This window comes from Platalea leucorodia (assembly GCF_965183815.1).
Source record: "Platalea leucorodia genome assembly, chromosome: 1".
NCBI classification, from domain to species: Eukaryota; Metazoa; Chordata; class Aves; order Pelecaniformes; family Threskiornithidae; genus Platalea; species Platalea leucorodia.
Genome location: NC_138823.1, coordinates 129,009,739 through 129,037,615, shown reverse-complemented (window position 1 = coordinate 129,037,615; position 27,877 = coordinate 129,009,739). Strand labels below are relative to the sequence as shown.

At 39.1% G+C, this 27,877-nt stretch overlaps 1 protein-coding gene across 2 annotated transcripts in view; it reads right to left on the bottom strand.

The window, feature by feature from the left end:
• Positions 1-27,877, bottom strand: part of TBC1D5 (TBC1 domain family member 5) — a 321,760-nt gene that overhangs the window by 29,355 nt on the left and 264,528 nt on the right. For both annotated transcript variants that reach the window (XM_082307468.1, XM_082307469.1), the window contains 2 exons: positions 26,969-27,240; positions 16,958-17,121 (listed from right to left, as the gene is read on the bottom strand). In XM_082307468.1, the coding sequence (XP_082163594.1) occupies positions 16,958-17,121; positions 26,969-27,240 (436 nt within the window). The remainder of the gene's footprint in view (positions 1-16,957; positions 17,122-26,968; positions 27,241-27,877) is intronic.

Below are 27,877 nucleotides of genomic sequence, written 5' to 3'. Positions count from 1 at the left end.
CACAAGGCTGAGTGAACGCACTTGGAGTTCCTGACTTACCTGGTACCCTCAGGAAGGGCACCAAGGAGCGCTGCCAGCGGGATGTGCAAATAAGCAAGACAGTTAACTTGACATTTGACACACGAGAGACGCAGATGTGCTGTTTGCATAAGAAGACAACACCCAAATGGTGATGACTTGCTACAAGACATAACCCCTGCCCCTGCTGTCACCGGCAGTGCTGTTGCAACGTCTGTGCAGATGGACCCCTGAGGGTGATTTCCCCGGAGGAAGGTTTGCTCTGTTGTAGTTGCCGCAGCAGCAGGTGAGGAGCTGCAAGAAGAGGCAAGTGTGTTTTATTGCATCAGGGGTGACGAACAGGTGATTGACAGGATCTTTCAAGGTATAAAAGCTTATGCAACAGACAGGGAAGGTGCAACCGAGGCAAGACGCAGTGGGAAGAGGACATGCACTCCTAAGACGGTAAAAACTGGAAGCTTGTGACTTCTGGCAGCAGCCAGTGGTGCAGGGCCCAGGCAGCAGAGGGAAGAACAAGCTCCCTCAGAGAAAGAATCCAGGTTGGACACCTTATCAGAGCACTACCAAGAGAAAGTAATGAGTGACAGTGAGTGGCTGGTGACTCTCTTCCAGCCAGACTCATCAGCTAGGGAGGTTTCTTGCTTGCATGGAGCCTCAATTCATGGTGTTGCCAAAAGACTGTTTGGGGTCACCTAATGTTCTTTTTTTCTACTCCTGAGCAAGGGTGAAGGCGACAGGAATCCTGGTGGTGTTTCTCTTTAATCCTATGGCAAAAGGGAAAAGCCTGGATAGCAGCAGATGTATCCAGTAGACCACATATGGCTACATATTTGGTGGCACTAGCTGTGCCTCAACTATTTTGCTTGTGGCACCCAATTTGATGATGAAAGACAACTTAGAGAGTAGTCTACCTGGCAAAGAGAAGGAAGAACATCTTTGTGAACAGACTTGCTAATCTAGTGGGAGGACTTTCTCTGTCATACAACAGGGACCCAACCCAGAAATACATGAGGAAGCAGCACATAATGGAGAAGGTATGCAGAAGGTTCACTTGACTGAGTAAGGAGCTTCTTAATGAACTAAAATGGGAAAAGCACATACGGATGAACATATATGTATAAACATATATGGAAACGACAGTAAACAAAGGACAGGCACGTAATCATTGTTTGGACACAGGAACAAAACTAGGAAGGACAAAACCCATCTGGAGCTAAAATTAATGGGGAACATTAAAGGGTAACAAGAAGGAATTTTACAAGTATGAAAGCAGCAAAAGGAAGCTCAAAGAAAAATGTAGGTCTATTGCTTATTAAGGGAGATATAAGATAATGATAGATGATACAGAAAAAGCCACAGCACTCAATACCACTTCTGGCTCTTGCTTTTTAGACAAAGTCTGCTCCCAGACCTCTGCATGTATAGTTTGGGAAGGAGAAGGATGGCTAAGAGTTGGAGGGCAACAGGTTGGTGAATACCTGAAGAAACCGTATGTGTTCAAATACATGGGGTCACATGGGATACACCCATGGCTGCTGAAAGAGCTAATGATATGATTGCAACACCACTAGCTATCATCCATGAAAAATCACTGCGATTACAGGACATCCTTGATGACTGGAGAAAGGTTAATTTTACATCCATATTAAAGAAAAGTGAGAAGGAGGTTCTAAGAAACTATATGATAATTGGCCTCACCTTAGTCCTTGGAAAAATCATGGAGCATGTCCTCTTGGAATCAATTTCCAACATGTAAAGGACAAGACAATAATCAGGAAAAGTCAATAAGGATTTATCAAGAGCAAATCATGCTTGACCAATCTGGTTGCCCACTATGATGAAATGACCAGCCATGCAGATGAACGGAGAGGAGTGAATGCGATGTATTTTTACTTTAGTTAGGCTTTTGACACTTATTTCCAAAAGCATCATCATTTATAATATGAGAAAGTATGGACCGAATGGAAGGATTATTGGTGGGCTGAAAATCAGTCAAACCCCAAGCTCAAAGACGAGAGTGCATGGCTTGATGTCCAGTTGGTGGTTGGAAATGAGCACAGCAACCAATGGCCTGCTATGAAGATACTGTTCAGTATCTTCATCAACAGCCCATATGAGAAGACAGAATGTATGCTCAGTAGATTTTCAGATGATGCAAGATCAGGAGGTGTGGCTCCCATGTTGACTGGTAGAACTTCAACTCAGAAACACCATAAGACACTGGAAGCCCAGGCAAAAGAATCCTTTTTGAGGTTTTTATTTTAGAAACTTCAATAAGTGAAAAATTTTGCGCTTGAGGAGAAAAAACCCAATGCACCAGTGCAGATGGGGAAGGAACTTGCTATGTTTCAGGACTGCTGAAAAGGATCTGGAGGTTACAGTGGCTGCTGAGTTGTTTATAAACTAATAAAGTTCTCTTATCGCGAATAATGTAAACAGTGCACTGGGCTACATTAGGGGGAGTGTGGTCAGCAGATCAAGGAAAGTCATTACCCCCCCTCTACTCAGTGCTTGTGAGCCCTCACCTTGAATAATGTTTTGGGCCTCCAGTTTAAGAAGGATGTTGAGAAACTGGAGAGGGTCCAGTGCAGGGCTACTATTATGGTTACAGGCCCAGAGGACAGGCTGAAGGAGCTGTGCTTGTTTATTTTGATGAAGAGGAGCCTAAGGAGGATCTGCTGAGAGCCTGCAACGACATGGAGCTACAAAGATGATGTAATCAAACTCTTCCCAGAAGTGGCAGATGATACAGAAGGGACCATGGCCCAAAATTGCCCCTCGGAAGGTACAAATTGGTCACTAGGAAAATATTTTTCATTAGAAAGCAGTGCAGCACTGGAAGAGGTTACTCGTAGAAGTGGTAGAGTTTCTATTCAAAGTCACTGACCTGATCCAATGTTAGTGATTGTCCTGCTTCAAGTAGCACCTTGAGCAGAGGTCTCTTCTAATCAACATTTCTAAGACTGATCTTCTTGCAGCATCTTTCTAAAATTGTTCTGCAAATTATGAATGTTTTAATGTTTTGTAAAGGTAAGCAGCAACATCACAAAGACCTTCAGAAAAAAGGACTATTCTAAAGTCAGCTTCTTTAGCAGTAATAGATGAAACAACTGATTTATAGCCAGCATTGTGCAGATGCTCTCAATTCTTGTCCACAGTATTCACTGCGCTTTTCTCTAGGTGCCAACTTTTGTGTTTCACTGTGCTGAGAAAGAGAGTACCCTGGATACCATTTTTATTTTGTGTACAAATAGCAGTGCTGATTTGATCTCTCTTATGCATGAACAGAGACTTATAAATTCTTTGAACAGGCCAAATGTGAGTCAAAAGAAAAACATTACACTTCCTTGAGAAACCGACCTTTCAGCTGATCTGACACACACAGTACCAGAAACACGTGAACAATGATCCAAACTCATCCAGCCACAGCTCTCAAAGGTTAACCAGCTGACCACAAAATAAAAATCAATCATTTCAATAACTAACCAAAACAAAAAACCGATGTCAACTTACCAAACAACATGTCCTATAAAGCATATAAGCTCAACATTTTCTAATATTGGGAGCTGCATTATGAGGAAGAAAAACAAATCAAGCAGCAAATCAAACAAAGGAATCACTGCATCAGACCAAGATGTGTGAATTTAATGATGCAGTCTTGCAGAAAACCAACTTAATAATACTTTCTGAAAATTCAGTCCAAGGGTCCTCAAAAAACTTTTCCACACCTTCAACATTCCAGATGATGTAGAGCCTTACAGATAATCAGTAACATCTTGAACCGAATATGAGAATGAAAAGGAACTAGATTATTTGTGATGCCACATTGATTTACATTTCACTAACAACATAAAGCAGGCTAGTATTTATGTCTCCAGTCAAAGCAAGACTGTTGGAGTGCCTTCATATACACATCTCCAACTATTTTCCTTGTTGTGGCAAGACTGAATCTGCAAAAAAATTGACTTTCATTTATGTTTCTCATATTCATCTTTCTTCTTATCCACATCCAGAACTTTGCTTACATTGTTACATTTCCTTTTTTCTTTTGCCATGAAAACGAATTCTGTTATGATTAATTATTTGCCATTTCTTTGCTATTTTTTTCCCCGGTCTATACAGTTCTGGTGCTCTCCATTTGTCCAAAGCTTGCTCTTCCCTTTTTATTACCCTTCCTTTCATCTATCTTCTCACCTTTACAAAGACAGCTATGGAAATAAATTTTTTATATCCTTCCTTCTCTCCTGAGCTCATAATGAGATCAGTGATGCCTCTACCATACCCCGTTTTTCATCAGATTTTACTGTTTCAGAAAAACAGCTATGACTAACTGATAGTGGTCAGTGCCTTCAAGAACAGATTACAGAAAGTTTTACAGTTTTGACATTGTAATCCTATCCTTTTACAGCTCATCACTTTACAAGCTGCAACAAGGTTTGCGGACGTGGGTAAGGGCACTGGAATTTAGCATCCTACACAAGCCAAGGTCTGAAGAAATATAGTTTTGGCAGAAGCCACTCTTTCTCAACCTCGTTTTCATCAGTTTAAACAAGTTTTCTCCCAAATACATGACATGTAGCTTAACACAGAAGTATAAGGGCTGGAAAACAGGGAATATGAATGCACAAAAGCAGGACTGTAACATCTTTCTTTCACACTAACATTTAGTTTTCAGTCTTACTATTGAGGAAATGAAAGAAAAATTGTATTTTTGTCAGTTTTACTCATGTAGAAACTCAAGGAACAGTGAACGCTGTTATCAAAGGCTTAGAACAATATACGTCCAAGCGCTTCATTCATGAACGCTCAGAACGGCAAAACTCCGTTCACCTTAAAGCTGAATCCTTCTGAATATGAATTAACCTGGCAGCACCACCAACTGTTAAGTGTAGCGGAAAAGAAACAACCTTCAATGAGAAGAGTATCTAAAGGTATTTAAGGTGTTTAAGCAATAATGCTGCAATTAAAAACTGTGGTAGGTTGACCCTGCATGGATGCCAGGTGCCCACCAAAGCCGCTCTATCACTCCCCCTCCTCAGCTGGACAGGGGAGAGAAAATATAACGAAAGGTTCGTGGGTCACGATAAGGGCAGGGAGATCACTCACCAGTTACTGTCATTGGCAAACCAGACTCAACTCGGGGAAATTAGTTTAATTTATTACCAATGAAATCAGAGTAGGGTAATGAGAAATAACACCAAATCTTCAAACACCTTCCCCCCACCCCTCCCTTATTCCTGGGCACAACTTCACCCCCAATTTCTCTACCTCCTTCCCCTGAGCAGCGCAAGGAGGACGGGGAATGGGGGTTGCGGTCAGTTCATCACACGTTGTCTCTGCCCCTCCTTCCTCCTCAGGGGGAGGACTCCTCACACTCTTCCCCTGCTCCAGCGTGGGCTCCCTCCCATGGGAGACAGTCCTCCACAAACTTCTCCAACCTGAGCCCTTCCCAAGGGCTACAGTTCTTAACAAAGTGCTCCAGTGTGGGTCCCTTCCATGGGTTGCAGTCCTTCAGGAACAGACTGCTCCAGCGTGGGTCCCCTGCAGGGTCACAAGCCCTGCCACCAAACCTGTGCCAGTGTGAGCTCCTCTCTCCACAGGTCCACAGGTCCTGCCAGGAGCCTGCTCCAGTGCGGGCTTCCCACAGGGTCACAGCCTCCTTCAGGCATCCACCTGCTCTGGTGTGGGGTCCTCCACAGGCTGCAGGTGGATATCTGCTCCACCGTTAACCTCCATGGGCTGCAGGGGGACAGCCCGCCTCACCATGGCCGTCACCACGGGCTGCAGGGGAATCTCTGCTCTGGCGCCTGGAGCACCTCCTCCCCCTCCTTCTTAGTGTCTGCAGGGCTATTTCTCTTGCATATTCTCACTCCTCTCCTCTCTCCTGGGTGCTGTTGCACAGCAGTTTTTTCCCCTTCTTAAATGTTATCACAGAGGTGCTACCACCGTTGCTGATGGGTTCGGCTGTGGCCAGTGGCGGGTCTGTCTTGGAGCCCGCTGGCATTGGCTCTGTCGGACACAGGGGAAGCTTCTAGCAGCTTCTCAGAGAAGCAACCCTGTAGGCCCCTGCTACCAAAACCTGGCCATGCAAACCCAATACAAAAACATAACAGAAAAAGTGACAGAACTGTGTTGGAGGAACAGACCAGTCTTCCTGGTACCTTGTCTGATGCTTGTCAACGATGGGTTGGGTAAAGTGTAATGAAAAAAGCATGTCATGATATAAACATGTAATGGTACTGCCCAGAATACTCTCCCAGGCTACACAGATTTGCAGATCAGGGATTTCTTGAACTAGAGGTGTGGGGGTTTTTTTGTAGCTAACAGCCTTTAGACTTCTCCTATTTTAATTTGCCCAGTCACATTTTCAGTTCTCTCAGTATTCATAGTAAGAGCACTAAGGAAACAACCCCTGAGCTCTTGGAAAATTGGCAGGGCAAATTAGAAAATAATTCTGATGAGGTATCGAAACATTTAGAGGAAAATAATGGGAAAAATAAGACTGATACAAGGAAATCCTGAAGACAGGGACTTGCTAAGGGTCTTACCAGTATTTAAGTGCTTATGCATAAGATACACAGAGTATATCTTTTGGATATTGGTAGCATTTTACATGTCAAACAAGATTCAGATGCATGGCATAAATTGCTTTCTCATTTAATTTTATACAAATTTCCCTGGAGTAAAAAGCAGTGGTTACTGTTTCCATTTTGTGAGAATTTGTTTAGTTTTCATTTTTTAATCTCACAAATAAATACAAGATTTAACCTTTTAATCTTGAAGCCCCGACAGCTGAATGTTGGTTGACACCCCCATAATTTTTTTATGATCTATGCCAGCCACAGAATAGCCTGCAGCATATGCTGACATTTAAACCAGAAACCACTCTTTTTGAACAATGAATTACATACGGTAGAATTTAACACAAAATTTTAATTTATTTAATTTATTAATTTAACTTACGTATTATTTAATTGTATCACTCATGGGCCCTCATCAGGACCAAAACCTCGCTCTGCTGGGTGCCGTACAGACATAAAGAAAAAACCCGCTTCTCTAAAGGACTTAACAGTGTAAGCCAAGAGACAACAGATGGCTGCAGACACACATATGGGGAGGACATGGAAACAATATGGCTATATTAGTCAGTCTTATAGACATGGCTTCAGCATGTTAGCAACCAAACTGTTGTCAATGGAAAGGTGGAATTTTTAGGCGAGTTTTCATAAGACATTTGCTTTGCAAATGTTTAGAGAAAGTTTCTTCTACCTGGAAGGGGCTATGAAATGATTAGACGCAAGTTCATGAAGCATATCAGAGTCAGGGATGGAATATATGTTGTCACTTTTACGTTGAGAATTTTGCTATTTGTGAAATGTTTGTACAAATTGCAATCACTTCAGATATTACCCTGGGAGGACACAAAGAAGTTCAGACACTGCCTTCGGGTATTAATTCCTGCAGAAGCAGAGGTTATGTACTGATTTCCTGTGCTGAACAATTGCCTGCCAATGTTTCTGTGTCCCCATGCTACCTGAAGTATCCCCATGCTTAATAGATTTCCAAATACACCTTACTCACGTTTTGTGTTCTTCACAACTGCCCGTTTTTTTTATTATTTTGAATATACTTTCATCAACATTAAACATTTTAAGCACAGTATTTTCAGATAAATCCTACAAACATATATTTTGTTCCTTTGGACTGCATGCACAGTGAACTTGAGTCATTTTACACCGTTTTAACTCAGACTGCTTCTACAATCCCAGGATGGCATGAGGTAGCTTAAGTAGGAACGTCTGTCTGTCCTTTTTTCTTTTATTTTATTTAAGCTCTCTCAGTTTCACTGTGTAGTGCTAGCAGGCATAGTTGCTCAGAGTAGCAAACAGGACTTTATACTTGCTGGTAGTTACATACTTATTTCAGTGTGTTCCGAGATCAGAACCCTTAAAGCACAAACAGGTTCTCTGCCAGATTAATAAAGGAAATGGTGGTGTCGTTATCCACCTTACAGAAGGGTAAGGGGAATACAAAACCTATGAAAGCATACTTTTCTTTTTCTCTCTTTTCTCCTCTGCCTTATCATTACTTTGACCTGTTGCTTTCCAACACAGAAATTTTGCTCTCTGATAGTACTGTATGTCTCAAAATACATCAGGGGACATCAGAGTAAGCACAAATGAATTAGGCAAAAAGTAATCCTGGAAGTTTGCTTCCAGTGCTGCCAAAACATTTCAGGGCACAATGCATCCTCTTCTGCTCAAAGAAGTAAATTCAGAAGAATAATTACCTATTTTAAAACTTGAAACAGAACTGCCACTGCGCAATCTTTAGTGAACTTATGGCCATAGCAACACTCTGAAAGGGGTGGGGGAATGGGACTGAGAAAAATAAGAAAATAAAATGACGGATGAAAGAAAGGTCAACAAAACATCCATTGTGACTCCTAGGAGCCAAGCTAAATCAGGTTATGTACCAACACTGCAAAAAAAAATATTAAACGATTTGGTTCGGAAGGCTCTGAGTGAAAACAAGTATCAAAACCAAGAAAGGAATTTTATAATACACGTAAAAATGTTCAACTAGGATGAGACCAAGAAAAATTTGCCAATAAATTAAAATGCTAGAAGGCATTCACCTGCAAAGGCACATATTTTTGGGCATTAGTACAATCCTGACTTACTCTGTGTGCTTTCAGTAACAACACAGAAAGGGATGGCATCGCACAGTGCTTTCCCAAGCTATGCACATGTAAATAGAACCAACAGATTATTGGTAAAGGATTAAATGAATAAATAAAAATTTCAGCCTTTCCGTACTTAAAAAAAACCAAACCATAAAACAGCGAACAAAACCCAAAAAACTGAAAGGGTTGTAGCTCTGATTCAGAACAGCCAATGACCCAGGAACCCTCTCTTCCAATATTTAAATTTCTAACACTCTAGAATTAGCATTGTTCAAGGAGACCCACACTTTTTAAATGCAAGAAGAATTATGTTTTTCTTACTCTTCGTAAATTTGAAGATGGGTGAAATATATATACATGTGTATTTTAATACATTATGTGTCTGTAGCTTTTCTGAAATATAAGAAATAAGAATTTGTGGTCAGCTATTTCTCCTCCTCTTCCAAACTAGAATAACTCTCTGTTCCTCCTTTTTGCCCTCTAGTTTTATGAGGACAGCAAAGTAAAATATTTATTTGTAATCAATATTTATTAATAATCTCTATTAAGAAGATTAGTGACTTTGAGGCAAAATATCTGTTTCATTGCGTTGATATCTAATTGTCTATTTGATTGTCTCTTAAAACAACGCTAAAAATATTTACATATAGTGACATTTGGAAGAAAGTGAAAGATGGAGCCTCAGAGGATCTCCCTAGCCCCCTGACAGATCCATTTCATTTCAATTAAAATCCTGAAAATAGCTGAAACTCTGGCTCACAGCTTCTAAACACCAGGTCCTGCTGTTGAATTTCCATCTTAAACAGTTCAAAGTCAATTTGCCAGTGTCGCGCTGTTGGAGTCGGCTTAGTTTGCCACTTCCCACCTTGCCTGGAGACGTTAGTGGCAAAGGACTATAGGTTTGAACATTTTCCAAAGCAGCTCCCACTGTCAAACCTATTACTGGAACAGCTTCCAGGTGCACCAGCCTCACTGTCGCAGAGCTAGAAACCGGCCACTGTGCTACTGGAGCAAGAGCAGGACTTGCTTTCATCTAACCTGGGTGTATTTTCCTCTTAAAAATACCCCACTCAGATAATCTCTCTTTAGCAGGAAAATGGAGAAGGATAAACATGAATAATGGAGAGAGCTCTTGGCTAGAGACAAATAAAGTAGGGATGGAAAGAAACCTCTTTTTCAAGCAGACACAAGACAAGCGGGACTTATCTACCTGCTGCCTGCACAAGTTCACCTGCTGGCACTGCCCTATAGGACTGCCAAGAGACAGTTTAAAAACAAAAACCATGAAAAGCTGGAAGATCTATGGAATGCAAAACATTTTGCGTAACTGATTGTGGATGGGTGGGCACTGAACAACTGAGAAAATCGGTAGTATTTCACTTGGTAAGGGAATAGATAAGAAAGAACAGAAAGAGCTGTAGGGTAATAGAAATTATGCCTTTGAACAGAAATGCTGATAAAAGGTTTCTCTCAGTGCTCCTCTTGACTTAATCATATTGGAGTATTTCTTCATAAATAATAAAACTGAGATATTAATTTAAATGGTATGGCTGTAAGTATTTTGGAAATAGCTATAAACACACACATATGCGAATGAGAATCCCATTTCCTCCATGGTGTTTCAGTATCATATCTGACGGGTTTTCTGCCTATCTGGTACACACATTGCTGGCCTTTAAGACTGCATAAGCCCACTATGGCAAATGTAAGATAAATGTGAGCAGAGGAAAAAACCCCACCATTTTATGATTTTACAGCTCTCTGAAACAATGTGGTAAGTATTCTTAAATGCATATGGATATGGAATGATTAATGTATAGATATTCTGCAATGAATAAAGTTCAAATTCCATGCTTCAATATTATATTACTAAAGTATTTGGTTGAATGTTATTGAAATGGTTGATTAGATGTGATGTAATTATGTAATTATGCTTCTTAATTTTGCTGCCTCAATATGCATTTTAATATACACACACTTCAACATACACACAGTCCTTTATGAAGGACTCTCACAAAGTATACCCTTTGTTAAACTCATACTCAGTTGATTTTTTCTAAGCATCAGTTGCAAAAAAGTTTCACTAACCCCTTCTCTATTCCGGCTGGATGTATTTGACCTTTGATGTGATTCCTAACACAACTGAGGATGCAGACCAGAGCAGGATCTTGTTATTTCGGGGTTTCAGAATCTCTGATTACATTGTTCAGAGTTTAAGGAGGGTAAAACTTAAATATAGTGATTATGCAGGGACTGCAAATATCCACCATTTATACTACATTGTTAAAAGAACAGAAACACAAGTTTTATTGTTTTTATAGGGAATGATTTGACTTAACCAAACACAGACAAAAATAAGAATCAAGCTATTACACACATAACTACAATTTATTCTGGTGGGAGAAAAATATCCCAAACACAGAAACCCTTTCCGCTCAAAAAAACCCCAACTAAAACAATAGCCGGATTTAGAGAGATGTTTCTCATCCATGTCCATGTTTTTGTTGAGAGTTCAGTACAGGTCTCTCAGCTCTTCACAGAAAAGGACAGTAATTTTGTGGTGTTATCTTAAAAGAGCAGGATGAAGGGATGAGATTTCCACTGAAAAGGAAAAAAGGGCAGCTCAAACCACCAACATAGATCCTCAGATGTATTCTCCTTTGCCACTAGGATGCTGAAACCTTAACTTCATGATTAATGTATGGAAAGAGGATGCACAGAGCAAGTCCTGTACCCGCTGCTGGTAACATGATTGCTGTGGAGTGAAGGATCACACTTATTGGCTCCTAAGTCACTTTGAGCCTTTTGTAAACATTGCTGATAGTCTCATTCATTCATGATTTTGGTATTTTTTAAATTCTCTCTGACAGTTTTAAAGGGCTGCTGAATAATTTTAAAAGTTCTTACTGCCTTCTTTCAAATTATATTGCTCTAATTGGCTTCTGTGCAGAAGTTACTGGCAAGTATAATTCAGCTGCACGTATCTGAATCTCCTGTACCGGAGAAAGACAACAGTTTACACTGGCATTTTTAAAATCTTCCAAATGGCCCCCCGGATCTGTTCTGTATACATGTTTATTGCTCATAATATGACAGAAAAAGCACTGCAGAGCCACTTGGGTTTTTATTCATCTTTTTTTCTAAGCAATTAACTTCCTGTTTTTATCACAGTACAGTTTCTTTTCCCTGAAATGAATCACTCCAAAAAAGATAAGGAGCATTAGGATTCAAAGCTGCCACTCATGCATACAGCTGTCGTTTTACTAAATTACATGAAACTTGCAAGTATTTCTAATAAAAAACTCTAAAAGGCAACTTATTTTTCCTTGTACTGTTTTCAGCTCTTTCATTTGGGTTACAGCATGTTGTGGGAGCCAGAGGAACGCAACTGAGAAAAGCATAACATTTCCAAAATATCTCAGAGGTTTTTCTACAAACTCTGTTCACATGACCTGGCAGCATCTCAGATCGAATATTCTTTTCATCTGTCCCTAAAATTAGACAAGCACTGAAGTACTAAATAACTTGCATTTGTCAGGTGTCTGAATTGGCCTACGACATCAGAATAAGAAAGACAAATGCCCTACAGTATTAACTGCAGTTAAACGTTAAGGCACTGAAGTTCATTAAACTTAATGGCACTGAGAACAATCATCACGTCTTTAGCTTGAGGCCTAACAAATCCAACATACCGATTAGGCAATTGCCTGTTGTACACAGACGTTAACTTATTCTGGTCACATTTTATGATGCTTAATTAAAAAAGGACATTTCATCGTAGCATTTGTATTTCCAAATAAATGTTTGGCATTGGTAAGTACGGACTGACAAATATTTTGCTTAAAACCTTTTAAAGAGATTTAAAAAATAATAGTCAGGGAAAAGATATATGGGAATAAAAAAAGTCTCCAAGATGTGCACCATGCACAAAAGGCATGCTCTTCTTCAAAGGAATTTTTGCATGCATGATTTTTTTGTATGGTTGTCTAGTATTTATTTTATTATCGCTTTGATTTTTGTATACTACTTCTACTTGAGCAAAACTGTCAAGCTTGTGCGCTTAAAATCAGGTTCCTAAATCAGTAGAGCAGAGGTCTATTTAATTGAAAATAATGGCATACATTAATTTTCTAACCTGTAGGGGTACTCATAACTAACTTCAAATCAGTCAGACTAGCTATGTAAATCACAGACAGCAACAGTTGTTTCTACCTGCTCGTGGGGACAACAGCATATGTTGTCAAATTTGATTTAATTAAAAAGTCTGTGCAATCAAAACGAGCATGATGCATGACACTTTTGTTCAGGATTTTTTTTGCTAAGAAATGAGGATTCTGATTGACCATGTTTGTAAACTATTTTAGCAAAGAAAATAAACTGCTCCAGATTTTCCTTAGAAATGTTTCCTTCTTGGGAATTTTTTCATTAACATATTTTCCAAATGGATAATTTGATTTTTCTTAACTTGAAACCTTTTACGTAGAAATTTACTTATTAAAATATAAAGTTTCTCAAAATCAAAACTTTCTTTTCAGTCAAAATCATCTTTCTCCTATTTTTTTTTTATGAAAGTTTTTTAAATGTTTATATTGTTTGACTCAAAGTTCCCTCTCTGGCATATCTCTATGGCAGAAAGCAATTTACAGAATATTCTGTCAGAACCTGAGACCAGCCAACCATATTTGCCAGAATCAAGGTCTAAGCAGCTTTGCTATTTGCCAAAAAGAGGGGTAGGCCGTCCTTAACGGTTGCTGGAGATGTAAATGAAATATAAGGAGAAATAAACGGACCACAGATGCACCCAATTTCCCAACTCTGCCAAAAAGGAGAGGGCAGTAGGCAGGCTATGAGAGGAAATTTTCTAGGACTTTATCCCAGCAAGACTGACCCAGCCAGAAGATAACGGGCACTGGAGGGCATTACATATTACAATGTTCCTGCTTTTGTTTATGGGAAGACAGCTCCAGAAACTGCAACCTAAGTTATTCCTGTCAGAAAGCCGTAAACTGTATAAAGAGGTAGGGAACCATTTCACTGCTGAGCACAAAACAGACTTTCAAACACATTTGGTGGGTCTCATGTTAACATACAGCTGAGTGACACTCAACAGTAACATGAAAAACATCAGGCTGCCATGGTTTGCCAAAACATGATCTGATATTGTGCATTCAGCCCTGAGGCTGTAGATTCACTTCCTTAACTAAATAAAACAGAGGACATCTGTTTCTGGCAACAGCAGTAAAAAAGTCATTCTACTGATCTTTGCATTTGAGAGGAAAAAAGCATCCAGAAGACTAAATATAACGTAAATGTTACTACCTTAAGAAGTTCTTAATATGAGAAATGGAGACATCCTATTCCTGGAGGCAATGAATCAAGTTAAGTATCAATTTTGATCAGAACTCTCCCAGAGAAAGTCCAATTTGTTGGACTGGCTTTAGGAAAGAAAGAATTTAGACAAGTTGCATTCCAGTTTATCCTGTCACAGAATCACAGAATGGTTGAGGCTGGAAGGGACCACTGAAGGTCATCTTGTCCAACCCCCTGCTCAAGCAGGGCCATCTAGAGCAGGCTGCCCAGGACCATGTCTGGATGGCTTTTGAATATCTCCAAGGATGGAGACTCCACAACCCCCTTGGGCAACCTGTGCCAGTGCTTGGTCACTTTCACAGTGAAAAAGTGTTTCCTGATGTTCAGATGGAGCCTCCTATGTTTCAGTTCGTGCCTACTGCCTCTGGTCCTGTCACTGGGCACCACTGAAGCCCACTGCAGTCCACAGAGCCTGGCTCCATCCTCTTTGCGCCCTACCTTCAGGCCTTTATACACATTGATGAGATCCTCCTGAGCCTTCTCTTCAGGCTGAACAGTCCTAGCTCTCAGCCTTTCCTTATAGAAGAGGTGCCACAGTCCCTTCGTCACCTTTGTGGCCCTTCCCTGGATTCTCTCCAGTATGTGTATCTCTCTTGTACTGGGGAGTCCAGAACTGGACACAGTACTCCAGGTGTGACCTGCGATGACAACATTCCTGTTCATCCCATGACAACGTTACAGTAATGTCCTCTTGTCTGCGAAAATCACTTTTTTTAACTCCATGTTGAAGGACGTATTTTTATGCATGTATTCCATTTCTGCTTTGCTTGGGAAGGGCATTAATTAGAAGTACGAAGATGAAGGGGAAATTGATTCTCTTTCACCCATTACACCAAGAATGACTGATTTTAAAAGCATATTTTTATGAAGTGATTGATGCATAGTCATGTTTCAACAAAGGTAATTTCCCCAATACTTAACAACATAATCTGTATAATTATTAGGGACAAATGTAAAAATGTAGACCAGTTTGGTTTTATAAATAAAATAAAGATGTGAACGCATGATGTTTTCAAGTCGTCTTTTGCCTCCAGAAAACAGCTGTACATGAAACAACTATGAGACTGGAGTATTCTGATGCAACGATTTTGGGACCTCAGGATGAACTCTTTGGGGTTTTCCTCTCTATGTGGAAAACCAGGTATCACAAAATTTACAGGAAAACAAAACCCAAACATCATCTTGAGCAACAGAGAACAGATTCAAACAAACCTTTTCCTCTTGGAGCTGCTACAAATACCTTTTCCCTCTATTAAAGGTCAGTCAAAAACTGAATGTAAGGAAATAGATTTCGGTAGTCTTAAACCTTTTCTAGCTGTTCGATCATAAAATGCTCAATATTAAGTATATATCACAGTTCAAAGAATTCTTTTGAAAATTTATGCTCTGCTTAGTTTATCATGATTACCAATCTACCGAAAATTATCATAAGGACTACAAATCTGTTTCAATGAGTACTTCTTTGTCCAAAATCTTTGAAAAAAACATTAATAAAATATCACAAATTTGGGAAATTATTTACCTGAAAAACATGTTAATCGTTAATGGTTCTTATGGACTATGAATATTATAAAGGAAAATTCTTCTATGTCTCCAGTCAGAGAACTAAGGAGGAATTATTCTTAAACTCTACTAGTGCAAAAAAAGTTCTGGCCTGGACAATAGTTGCAAATGAAAGCTGGATTTAGACCTTGTTAAACCACATAAAAAGAAAAGTTCAATATTGGTATATTTGTTTTTCTTCAACTCATGAGGACAAGCAGAGAGACATTAAGTTGTTGTTTTTGCTTTAAATTCAATTCAGTATGTCTTAAATGGACACAAACCAAAATTATAGCTTCTTGTTGACTAACCACAAAACACAGCTTTTCTTTAGGCAACATTAAAGCATGTGGAATAAGAATTAAACCCTCCCTTTCAGTGCACAAAAACTGAACAATGTTGTGCATTTCATTAGAACATTTTAAATATCAAATTTAATATATGATGTGACTTAATAAAGATTCTGCTGTTTAGAGACAAAAATGCTGAGATGTTCTGATTAAACTTCTGCACACTATTTACCTCTGAACACCTGAAGAATGCTGTAATACAGAAATATTGCTATAACAATTCCTATTTATTGAAATCAATAGGAAGTTATGTGAGCATACATTTGTGAAAATGGAATGGAGAAAACCACTATGCCTTCACCTTACAAAAAATACAACTTTTTCCATCTGCTACGTAGCTGGTTACTAATCAGCAGAAAGACAATAGGAAACGTATATAAAATAAAGAAGAATCCTCCTGCTCCATGGCATATGAGGTTTACCAAAGTAGTGCTCCTAAAATACCTTTGATAGGATGAGAATTTCTTTGGAACACACCCATGATAAGAGCTGATTTTCTTGGATGAAAACAATCTGTTTAAATAATACTTCTTGTGGCCAAATGGAAGGTCAGGGCTGTGCAAGAAATAGAACTGTGACTGCAGACTACAGATGCTACAGACACTGGGAAACCTCTGATGTATTAAGGAATTTCAGGGACAACAGATGGACATGTTTGGATCTGCTGAGCATTCGTGCTCCCCACTGAACTCTTTATTAACTTCAGGATTACACCAAAAGTCTAACAAAGCAAATAAACTTACAGGACTTCTCTCCTGTTTCTCAGAGGCAACAGGCGCTTTCACAGTTTCATTTCAGGTAGGATTATGGGATGGAAGTCATAATGGAGATGTTACTCAACAGAAACAGTTGAAATATTTCTGCTTTTGCCATTAATGTGTGCTTAGGAAAACATTTTCAAGTGCAAGTGCTTAATGAATGGGAGAAATGATTGGCTCTAACAAGTAATGCAGTGTGACACTAAAATAGCTTAAAAAGTTAAAGAACTCACCGATTCTTTTCTGCTCATAGTTTTGCTTTGGGAACGGGAGCGGGAGATTGTACTGAAAAAGGAATCCTTTTTTGATGCAGACAATGGTGGAGATCCTGTAAATTCACGTCCTCCAGACAAGCTCTCTATGCTTGGGGATGAGCTGACGTTTTTTGAACTTTGGCCTATAAAGCAAGTATAAAGTAACATTAGAATTAATCAATGGGCCGTTTCTTTTCCTTGTAAATATTTCCTTGTCTTAACTGGCATTCACTGAGATTCACAGATAGGTCAACACAGAATGAAATGTTGAAGTGTGTCAGCATGCACTGTGAGATTGAAGGACTATTCTGACATACATGGAACTTAATTTTTGTATGAGAGAAAAATACAAAATCTTAGTGTGTATATATATATATACAAACACACTATATATAGTGTGCATATATATATGCTAAACTATATATATGTGTGTGTGTGTGTGTGTGTGTGTATATACATATATATAAATAAAAATACCATCTCAGTATACATAGTCTATTATATCCATAGACTGAGGACCTTCTCTTCCCTGTGTGGCATAATGAGCAAAAGTACCATCTCATAACAAAAAAAAAATCTGATCAACACTTCAAAGGAAATCCTTTTTCTCTCAACAAATAAACTATAAAACTTGGCAAAGAAAGCTAAGAACAAGAATGTCAGATTCCAAGAATGACTTGGGCATTGAACATCTAGATGACAATGTCTAGACTTACAACAGGGAAAAGGAAGTTAAGTTTGGGACAGAATGTAAGTTCTCATGCTTCCAATTTTAAGGCCATCTCCACCTTTTCCATTCTGAAAAGTAAAACAGCACATAAAACTAAAGTTCTAGAATTCTCCCCTTTTCTTGTTTTGTCGGCTATTCTGATGAGTCTGTTTATGTTCTCCATTTTTCCTTTCCTTTGTTTTTGGTGTGCTTTTCATACTACCATCTATAGCATCAAGAATGATTCTCAAACTAAATCATTCAGGTGTCACAGGTGCAGCTTCATCTCCTTTGCAAGGTTGTCGAATTTGAAACTACCTCCCTCGCAGATGCCAGTGGTTCATCCTTCTTTGCTCTGAGCTGTTCCCACCCTCTATGCCAGTTTTACTCCCAGATACGTCAATATTATTGCACAGACCTTACAAAGTATTTAGTGTTTTGTCATTGTGGATGCACTACCAATTGTGAAAATACAAAACTAACTCCTTTTCTGGAATGGGTTAGTCTCCCCCTCATCATGCACTGTGGTCTTCCCCCATGGTACAGCTTTCTAGAGAAATAAAAGAAAACTAAAAGACAAAGAAATGAAAGAAAATAGAGGCAGAAAAGGCTGCAGAAAACACAGAAAGAAATTCAGGTTTAGATACAAAAGGAGACCTGCTCTGATGAGATCAAACATTTTAAACAAAAGGAAACAACTAGCAAAACCTACTCATACAGAAACATTTTAACTTAATTCAGTCATTTAAGATCTAGAATGGTAACTGTCCTCGAAGTGGTGTGGAAGTCAGCAGTGCTGTGCTTGGCCACCTGCCGGGTGAAGACAAAGCCTGAGCCAAGTTCTCCGCGGTGTTTGACCTACGCAGCATATATTGCACAGCCGCAGCCACATGGAACCAGGAATTCACATTTTCTTAAGGGAATAAATACAGATCTATTTAAAACGTCATCTTAGCAAGAAGACTGTTAAATGCAAAGAGATGGATCTAGTAAAGAAGAAAACATCACATGTGACAAAACAGACCAAAAAGGAGAAAACCCAAGAAAGGATCTGGGTTTAATATTCTCAATGTTTTCTGCAAGAAAATTGGCATATAAATTGCTTCCCACCTTCTCCTTCATTCCCTCCTGCCTGATTTTCCTCTTCTCTCCCATGACCTTGCTACATTTCATGCCCTGCTTCTCAGACTCCTGTGGACCTTCCTCTGTCTGCCTCCTCTTTTTCTTCAGACCCCTCCACATTGCCTTTTCTGCTTCTGCCACTTCCTTGTTCCAACTTTTTCCTTTACATATTCTTCCCTTCCCACCAACTTCATTCAATTGCATTTTTCTGTTTCTTCCCAGCCCTCCTCAAGTCACTTATCACCTACAACTTAGTCAGAACAGCTTCCTTAAAGTGTAGGAGACAGAGGCTGTAAGATCTCACTTAACCGTTGCCTTCACATTTTAAAGAGAAATGGGATATGTGTTAATTAGGTGAAAATGAATCTCCAATTCTGTAAATAATTCTAGAAATGGAAAAGAAGAAAACACTGCATGGCAAACAGCAGAAATAATTCAGTCACAAGGAAGTTTTTAGAAGACTTCTAATTTTAGGATAAAATCATGTCACTTGGCAACACCATTATCCTTACAGTTGCCTTTATGTAAGAAGGAGACTTTTTATGCATTTCATAGTGGCAATTTACAATTGAAGTGTGGTTTTACAGTAGGTAAAACTTAAAAATAGTTTTGGAACAGATTAAATTACATATTTTAGCAAATAAAGCATTTATAAAAGAAATTCATACAGCTAAGCCAGAGCAGCCAATATAAATGCTAAACAAAAAAATCTATTTGGTGGACAAAGTGAAGTACAATGAAAAAATATTTTATTATGTATAAATCAGAGTAAATGGGCTGTCTTTCCCATCCTAGTAATATGAAGATATCTTCCACATAGGATCAAGATTAAAAAAACAACAACAAAGTTAAACAAGAAGCAATGTATGTTTTTCACATATTCCTCCACTGCGTGGCCTGTGCTTAGCCCAATTCACCTGCAAATAAGGAGATTATGTGGTAACATTTCATAGATAACATTGAGAGAGGGACACTTTAAATGTATTTGAACCATGCACATGAAATAATACAGCTTGGTAAAATGATGGAAAAATGATTCATAAGGATTCTTTTTTTTCTGTATTGTGTCTTTCAGCTCTAAGGAAAAAAAAGTTCAAAATATAGTAGGAAATTGAAAAGACAGAGAACTATCCTTATGGCCACCGCTTTGCTTACGAAACAGCTACACTTCAAAAGATGGATCACAGTTTAGAGCAATGGAATATGCAACTACTTGCATAACCAAACAAGAGGAGAAATATGCATAGCTGGGATTTTGTGGACAGAACAATACAACTGTCCTAAAAGGGAATTTGCTCAAATAACACCAAGAGCTTTGACTAATCTGGTTCTTATGGACTATAAAATATAATGAAGATGAAAAATAAAAGCAATACAAGATGTGATGAAATTAAGATAGAGATGCAGTAAAACGGAAGTGATAAAAATACTATTTCTGTATGTTTTATACACAGGCAAGGAGAAGGCTTGGGATGCACCTGATCCTTCTGCATGAATAAGCAAATCTGAGAAAATTATCATCATGAAACACTAAATTTTCACTCTGACTCCAACCCTGTGAACAGCACTGTGACATGGATTGTTTGGGGATGCGATTAAGAATTAAGCAAGACAGAAAGAATAGCACTTATGAATAATTACACTGTGTTGCAAGTCATAAAGCAGAATTCATGGATTGTAATAGGCTTTTCCAGTTTCCAGAGGAGTCATCATTTTCACAACTGTAAATAAGAAAGCTGAAAGACAAGTCACACCAATCATACATGTTTTCCCTAATGTAACAAAAAAGCCACCTACCATCTTCCCAACACAGGAGTTTAGCGGAGCTGCTGCAAGAACAGCTAACTGAAGTCACCATGATGCTTTGGAAGTCTTTCAGATGTATTATGTGTGCACCGCTTTCTGAAGCATTAACAACCCTCACGTAACTTTGGAAATAACACTGTAGCACCAATGCAGAGATTTCAGGCTCTCGGGAGGATTACACAAAATACCATTTGTATCTTCTTTGTTGTGTGTCTCACTGATTCCGCATTTTTCTTAATAAGCAGTGAGGCACGTTCTCCTCACTCAATAGTTCAACATAAGGTCATTCGAGAGAATTTCTGATTTTCCAATTCCTCAGGAAAAAAAAGAAAAATCCCCAAACCCAGAACTCTTACCCTCCATGTACAATCAAAATATATAAAGTGATGCAATAAACTACAGTTAATAACTAAGCAAACTCATCTCCTTCTTTAGCAGCTTAATCGGCAACCTGAGAACATCACTGAATCAAAACTTTCACTTTCCTCTGCTCATTGTATCAATCTCAGATAAATACATTATGCCTCCTTAAAAGAAGATTAGATAAATCTAAGCATATACCAGAAGGTCCTAAAGCCTATATGAAACAGGCTGAAGAAACCACAAGCATGGAAATAAATAAATGCTTATAAGGCACGCAGAAAAAATACCTAAGGAACGCTGATGTAAGCAGTAGTCAGAACACATTACTGTGTAGGATGTCTCAAAAATATATACGTGCACACTAAAATGCATAAATAGTTCACAGTAATGATGCACAGGATTTCATGCACTAAAAATACATCCACTTCGGAGGTGAAAAGGAGCAGCGTCACCTCCGTGTGCTGGCTTCTAACTGGCTCGCTACTTGCCTGTTGCTAATGATACTGGGCCTGACCCCAGGGTTACCAATGGGCCTCAAAACCATCTAGAAAATACACAGATGTGGTAGTGGGAAAAGGGACTGAACTGACTGCTGGTATTGCTGGCGGGGCAGAGGGCAGAGACATGAAATATCTTGAAAAGAAGAAGGAAAGTTTAAATGTAATGTGATCTATAATAGGGATTTACAATAAAGTAAAAGATGATGGTGAGAGGAGTGGAGAAGACTTATGATGAAAGAAAAGCAAGCTGCAGGTCTTACTAAGTTTAAGTTGTAGGGGAGATAATCATGAACTTTGGAGGCCTCTATTAAAATACAGGAAAAGTCAGAGAAGACATGCACAAAAGGCATACAAAACTGATGGCTCACTCCTACAGAGGAAAAGAAGAGCTTTCATAGTTATAAGGAGAGCAAGGACAAAGATACCAAGAAGAACAGAAGTAAGGCACAATCTATAATTCAAAACCACTCAGATCTGCTCATCTATTACTCTGTATTTGCCATAGTCAGGATGTAGAGTATTAAAATTTGCAAAAAGAATGATACGAGTTTTATAAAACTTTTAAACTTCAGATAAATTAGTTTCCCTTTTTCTCCTACATTGAAATTGGAACAAAGGCTTCCAGCACTTTTAAAATTTATTCAAACCGCCTCATCACACAAATCCATATGCTTATTATTTCAGGCCAAGGCAGGTAAGCTCCTCTTCAGTCAAGAGCATTAAAGTAGATGTTCAGCTCAAAATACCTGCCTCAAATACAGCAACAGGGAAGTAACGCAACTGAAAAAGACGTTGATGGTCGAATCGCCCCATATGACAAAGTGTGAAATGGACCACAAAGTACAAGGCAAAGACACATTTTTAACGAAGACGGATGCTGGCGTACAGCGAACGTAACCGAAGGGCCACACACGGCACAATCAGGGAGCGATGAAGCGAAGCCGCTTTTTTCTCTCTACACAACAGTGCCACTCGGTGGATGGACAATGGCAGTGGATGGAGACACCACGCATGAAAAAACCCGCGGGGGTGGCTGGGCAGCCGGAGGGTAAGGCTGCAGGCACAGAACGGCCCGCAGCAGCCGTACCTGGGAGGGCAGGGGGATGCTGCGCGGGGCCCGGCAGCCCAGCATCGCTGCCCGCGCCCGCCTCGCCTGGGAAACAAACAACAGCGTTAGAAGGTTTCGCCAGCAAATGCAATTCACTGAAGTAAAGAGCTGCAACTTTGGGGTTTTTAGCTGGAAGACCCTGCTTCGAACACAAATGAAATTGTAAGAGAGCGGTGTAAGAGCAGGCAAAAACACATGGGGAGTTTTAATAATCAGCGCATTATATGTCACATTCAGACACGTGCAAAACAGCAGTGTTTTTAAGAGACTGATTTATATCGGAATCTAAACTAAAACAAACAACCATTTTGTTTCTGGTACTTTACACTGACAGCGTCATTCTGCTAGTTTGGGAGCATCATATTCTCACTGTCAATAAAATTTCATAATTACCTAAGAATATGTATATTTATACGTTTTTTAAAAAGGAAAAAAAAGCATTTGTTAACCAGTGTTTATTACTTTAATTTTAATTCAATTCTGCTATCAGTAAGAACTTTTTCCTTCTGAAAAAGCATACTCATATTCTAGAGACAGTTCATAAATAATTCTAAATATGGAGATCATTTCTTTAGGGCATATTCGGTGACTGTGGAAATTCTGTTTGTGTTACAACAAATACTGCAGAAGTATCAACTCATAAAAACAAACAGTCGTCTCGAAACTCTTTAAATAGCTGCTCACAGTTCTAGCAGAACTTCATCTTCAAACTGGTCCTCTAACATGTCCTTGTGATAAAGCGGCATTCAAATCAAAACCTTTTTGGGTTTTGGTGTGAAAGGACCTAGAGGAAAAACTGTATCTGGCACTATCAGGGAAGAAGTGAAAGAGAAATGTTTTTCTGGCAATACACTGCCACTTGGTAAGCAAAGAGTATCCAGTTTCTGAACACTCAAGAATCCAGTGGAACGCAAAGGGCAACAATTCTGCTTTCTTCCCTGACTTTTTCGTTACCAGTATTTTTGTCTTTCAAGACAATGAACTCAACTGACAATCCAATGAACTCAAGATTGGAATTTAACCTTTGCGCCAATGAATTCCTTCATTGTGTAGGATCAAGAGAATATTTTAATCCCTTTTCTATTAGCAGGGTACCTTGCATAAGTAATCAGTAATGATACCAAATCTTCTTCTGTGCTGAGGACAGGCTGAATGGTATTAATATATTATTAGGAGGAACTGAATTTCCAATTAGGTGTCTGGATACTTTGTTCAACTGTGATTTGTGATGTTGAAGACTCATCTGGAATTCCAGGCTTGCAATTATGTCTTTTTTTAAAAATATTAGTATGATGTTTTTCCATTTACATTACCTAAATCATATGAATTTTTTCTTAAAGAAATTCAGCAAGCACCAAAACTTTAGAGTGAGAAATAATGACTATCGATTATGTAAACCAACCATCCCTCATCTAGAGTATGGCACAAGCTACCCCTGGAGGTGGCAGCACGAATGACATCTGTCACTGCTGCTGGTTTGTGTCTAAACAGAGCTGCTAAAGCTGGGATAGGATTATTTTGCCAGTCCTGCAAGATATTTTTTTACCAAGTGACTTCTTCACACTTAATAAAAAAGTAGATCAAGCAATAAATTTAATCTCTTCAAACTTATAACCCTCTATATATTAATTTAAATTATCAGCGCTACTTGAGCTTTCAAAACCTGCAAGGACTAATACAAGAAAAATGGATAACTTCTTTTATGACTTGATGCCTGTCAGATTTACAGCACATCGGTCTGCTACACTGTCCAACTTAGCATCTGTGAGTGTTAGATCAACTGGAAGTGCAAATGTCTATCAATTTAAATCCTAAATTCGTGCCTCTGCCTACCTCAGCTAAATAACCAAGCTCCAGGAGGTTGCGGAGAGCTGAAAACACAGTGAAGAACAGGAACATAAGACAATTAGTGATAGCTAGTCAGTAACTTGGGAGCCTTGTAGTTACAAACCATGCCAAATAGCTTTTAGATATTCAAAAGCTAGAGCAGAATCCAGAGTTTGAAAAAAGCCAGTGCAGAAGGTAAAAAGGCATGTAAAAAGTTCAGCACAAACAGGAGTGGAATGGGAGCTTCTCAAGGTATGGATATATTCTAAATCCTAAATCCTAATGCCTGGGATAGAAGTACCCACAACTTCTCAGAGCTGTGGGGAGTGCTCTCATTCACTGGAGACGCTGTACAGCACTTTCTTGAGGTGGTGATACTGTCCTTCTGTGCAGAACTGAAAAGACTTATTCTCACTTTTAAGGTGTGATGGAGATGGCGCTGAGTTGTTTACAAAGGTACGTGCATCATGCTCCAAAAGGGTCTTTTTAGCCTGTCTCTGCCATAGTGTCATTGCAAATAGGGATTTTTTTTTTTGCTAAGCTATTCTTACATTTAGACTTGTTTCAGAGAGAATTCACTGGGCAGCCTCTAAGATACTTCCTTTGCCATTTTGGGTTTCTCTTTAAAAATATAAATTATGGCACTTGCAAACATAGCTAGCTGGTGTGATTTAAAATTTCTATTCAACTACAGGCAATATACTGACAACTGTACAGGTCTGGAACAACAGGCATGGCACTAATATGTAAAACAAAACTCACTGTCATCTCAACTGATTAAAAAAAAGTATATTTACATTTTGTTGCCTTTAAATTACTTCTGCAAGTGTTGTACCAAATATGGATAGACAGAATAGAGTGAGAGGAAGCTGCAGGTACCGAAGCATTGCAGTATGTTTTATTTCCTCTTACCATGAAAATGCTTTGTGCCCTACATCATAAATTTGCATAATTTCTCGATAACTTTACTAAATCTTCATATTCCTCTTGATACAGAAATATGTGCACAGCTTGTACATGACAATGACCAAACATAACTACAATTTTTAATTCTGATTCTTGTATGGAAAGTGTCAGGTGCATTTCTGGATGATGCAACATGTTAGTTGGCACATACAAGTGTAAACAAGGTCATCCTTGACCAGCTAGATCAAGATTAAGCTATGATCAATTCCACCTATAGAAGTTGCTTCAAATTGTACACTTTTTTTACATCAAGCAGGGAAAGAAAATAACCACCCGAGGACCACTTTTCAACCCAAAAGGTAAACAAAGAATAATGTGATAAGGGAACTACGGAAAACTTTTTTAAAAAAGCAAACAAAAGAGCCTCTCCGAAATTGTGGAAATAATTTCGTTCCACGCCTAATTTTACTTCCATTGTTGTGAACAGGATTTGCGTCAAGGATTCACTGCATTTCAGTTTCACGTTTGCACTGTAAAACCCTTGCTGGAGCAATTTCTGAGATTATTCTACAATTCTGAGAGAAGTTGCGTATCTGGATTTTGACAAGCAGCCGCAGTGGCCCTTACAGAGGTGCCTGTATCTCTCTGCTTCAAGAGAACGGTTGCACCTTTCTCCTCTGCTCCCTCAGTGTCCGCTGGGGATCTGATGCATCATGAAAGGACAAACTTTGGACCATATGGGTACCACAGGAAAGAGAAAGAACACCAACTTTAGCTACAAAGTGTTATTTCCCTTCTCTTATACTTTCAAATCTGGTGAAAAATATGATGCAATCCTACGTAATGGTTCAGGGCAACCAGCACCAGCCCTCAAATTTATAACCAGTACTTAGGATGAGTTGCTAGACTTACTGCTTGCAAAGAACATACTGCCATAGGCCATTTGAAGATGAAAAGCAGTAACACACCTTGAGCCTGGCAGAGTATAGGAAACAACTGCCAAAGCTGAGCTTGTGACTTTGTTGTTTGAATAAACTGTCCTCGAGAAATATAAAAAAAAGACTCAAGAAAAAGTAGTGTTTACTAAACAGAGAAAGAGCAGAGGGCCATCATAAATTATTAAAAGGCAAATACATGTTATTGTTCAAATAACTTCTCAAGCTCCACACATTCTAAAGGGAATAAGATTTCGTTTATTAAGAATTACTCTGTAATTGATCTAACTTCCTTCATTCATATTTAGCTAATGCATGGGATTTGTGCCAATAACCTGAAAAAACCTATATGAAATTAGTCTTACAGTTAAAAATATATTGCATTTAAAAGACTGAAAAATTAATTGGCTAATGTTTATGGTAACAATGTAGTTTGTTGGTATGTCTGATGTAATTTCTGGTTAATACTTTTTCAAAGGTTCAAAACTTTCTATAGTACTTGTACATTCTTGAGATAACATCTAATTCTGTATTGCATTGCAAATGTGCTGTTGTACTTAGCATAGACATCCTGCTTAACACAACTCTGTTTTTTCTGTTTCCTCCAAATATGTACCCATCGATATAAAATCAATAAAAGGACTTTCTTCAGTCCTTAAGACGTACAACACCACTTCCCTCTGTTGCGGCACTGCCGCACGTTTTCACCTTTACCTTTGCCCAGCTGAACTGGCATGCTTTCGGACTTCATCATCCTCTGCTGCTGCGCCTGGTGGTGGTGGTGGTGGTGCTGGTGGTGGTGGTGGTGCTGGGGGGTTTCCACTGCGCTTCTGATGGGCATTGCAGGGGGAGGAAAGCTGCTCCCGCCGGCAGGAGCACCCCCAGCCCCGCCTGAAGCCATAGCCGGAGCGATAAGCTTTCGGCCAAAATTCAGTAAGCTGTTGGAGACTTTGTTAATGTTCAGTGGGGCAGCCTTAGCACTGGCGCTGAAAAAAAGAAGAGGAGAAATCATCACATCTTTGCCAACAGTTTGGACAGACATAGCATGCATTGTTCTCCAAAAATGGGGGAAAAAATCCAAGATCTGAGCAGTACAAAGAGGATGTTTTACCACAGTCACACTGGAATATACACAGGAACCACAGGGACTGCATGTGGTGCAAGTTTTTCCCAACCAGTAGCGGACAATATTTTTGGCCCTTTCTTCCTGAAAAATGCAGACTAACCCAAAACAAAGCAAGTTTGTCCCAATTTTCTTAATTTGCCTTTTTAAATGAAAAAAAATGAAAATGTGACAAAAAGCAATCCAGGCTCTAAAGCATTGAAAACTTCAGAAAACTGACTTTTTGCACTTCTTATTCAAAGACTGCTTTAATATTTACTTCTGCTAGATTAAATTCTCCTAAATGTTTAAAATAACTCAAACCCAAACAGTTCTTTCAACAAGGAAAACTAACACTAGCCAGTATTTTTAGGTTGGCAGAGCTAGATGTCTCTTGTTTTTACTTCACCTTCTGCCCAGCTCAGCCTTTTCAAGCCAAGTGCTTTTTAATGGGAATCCTGATTTCAAAAGTGATTTTGGCTGAAGAATGGCTTTAGGATATAGCACATATACTGAATCAC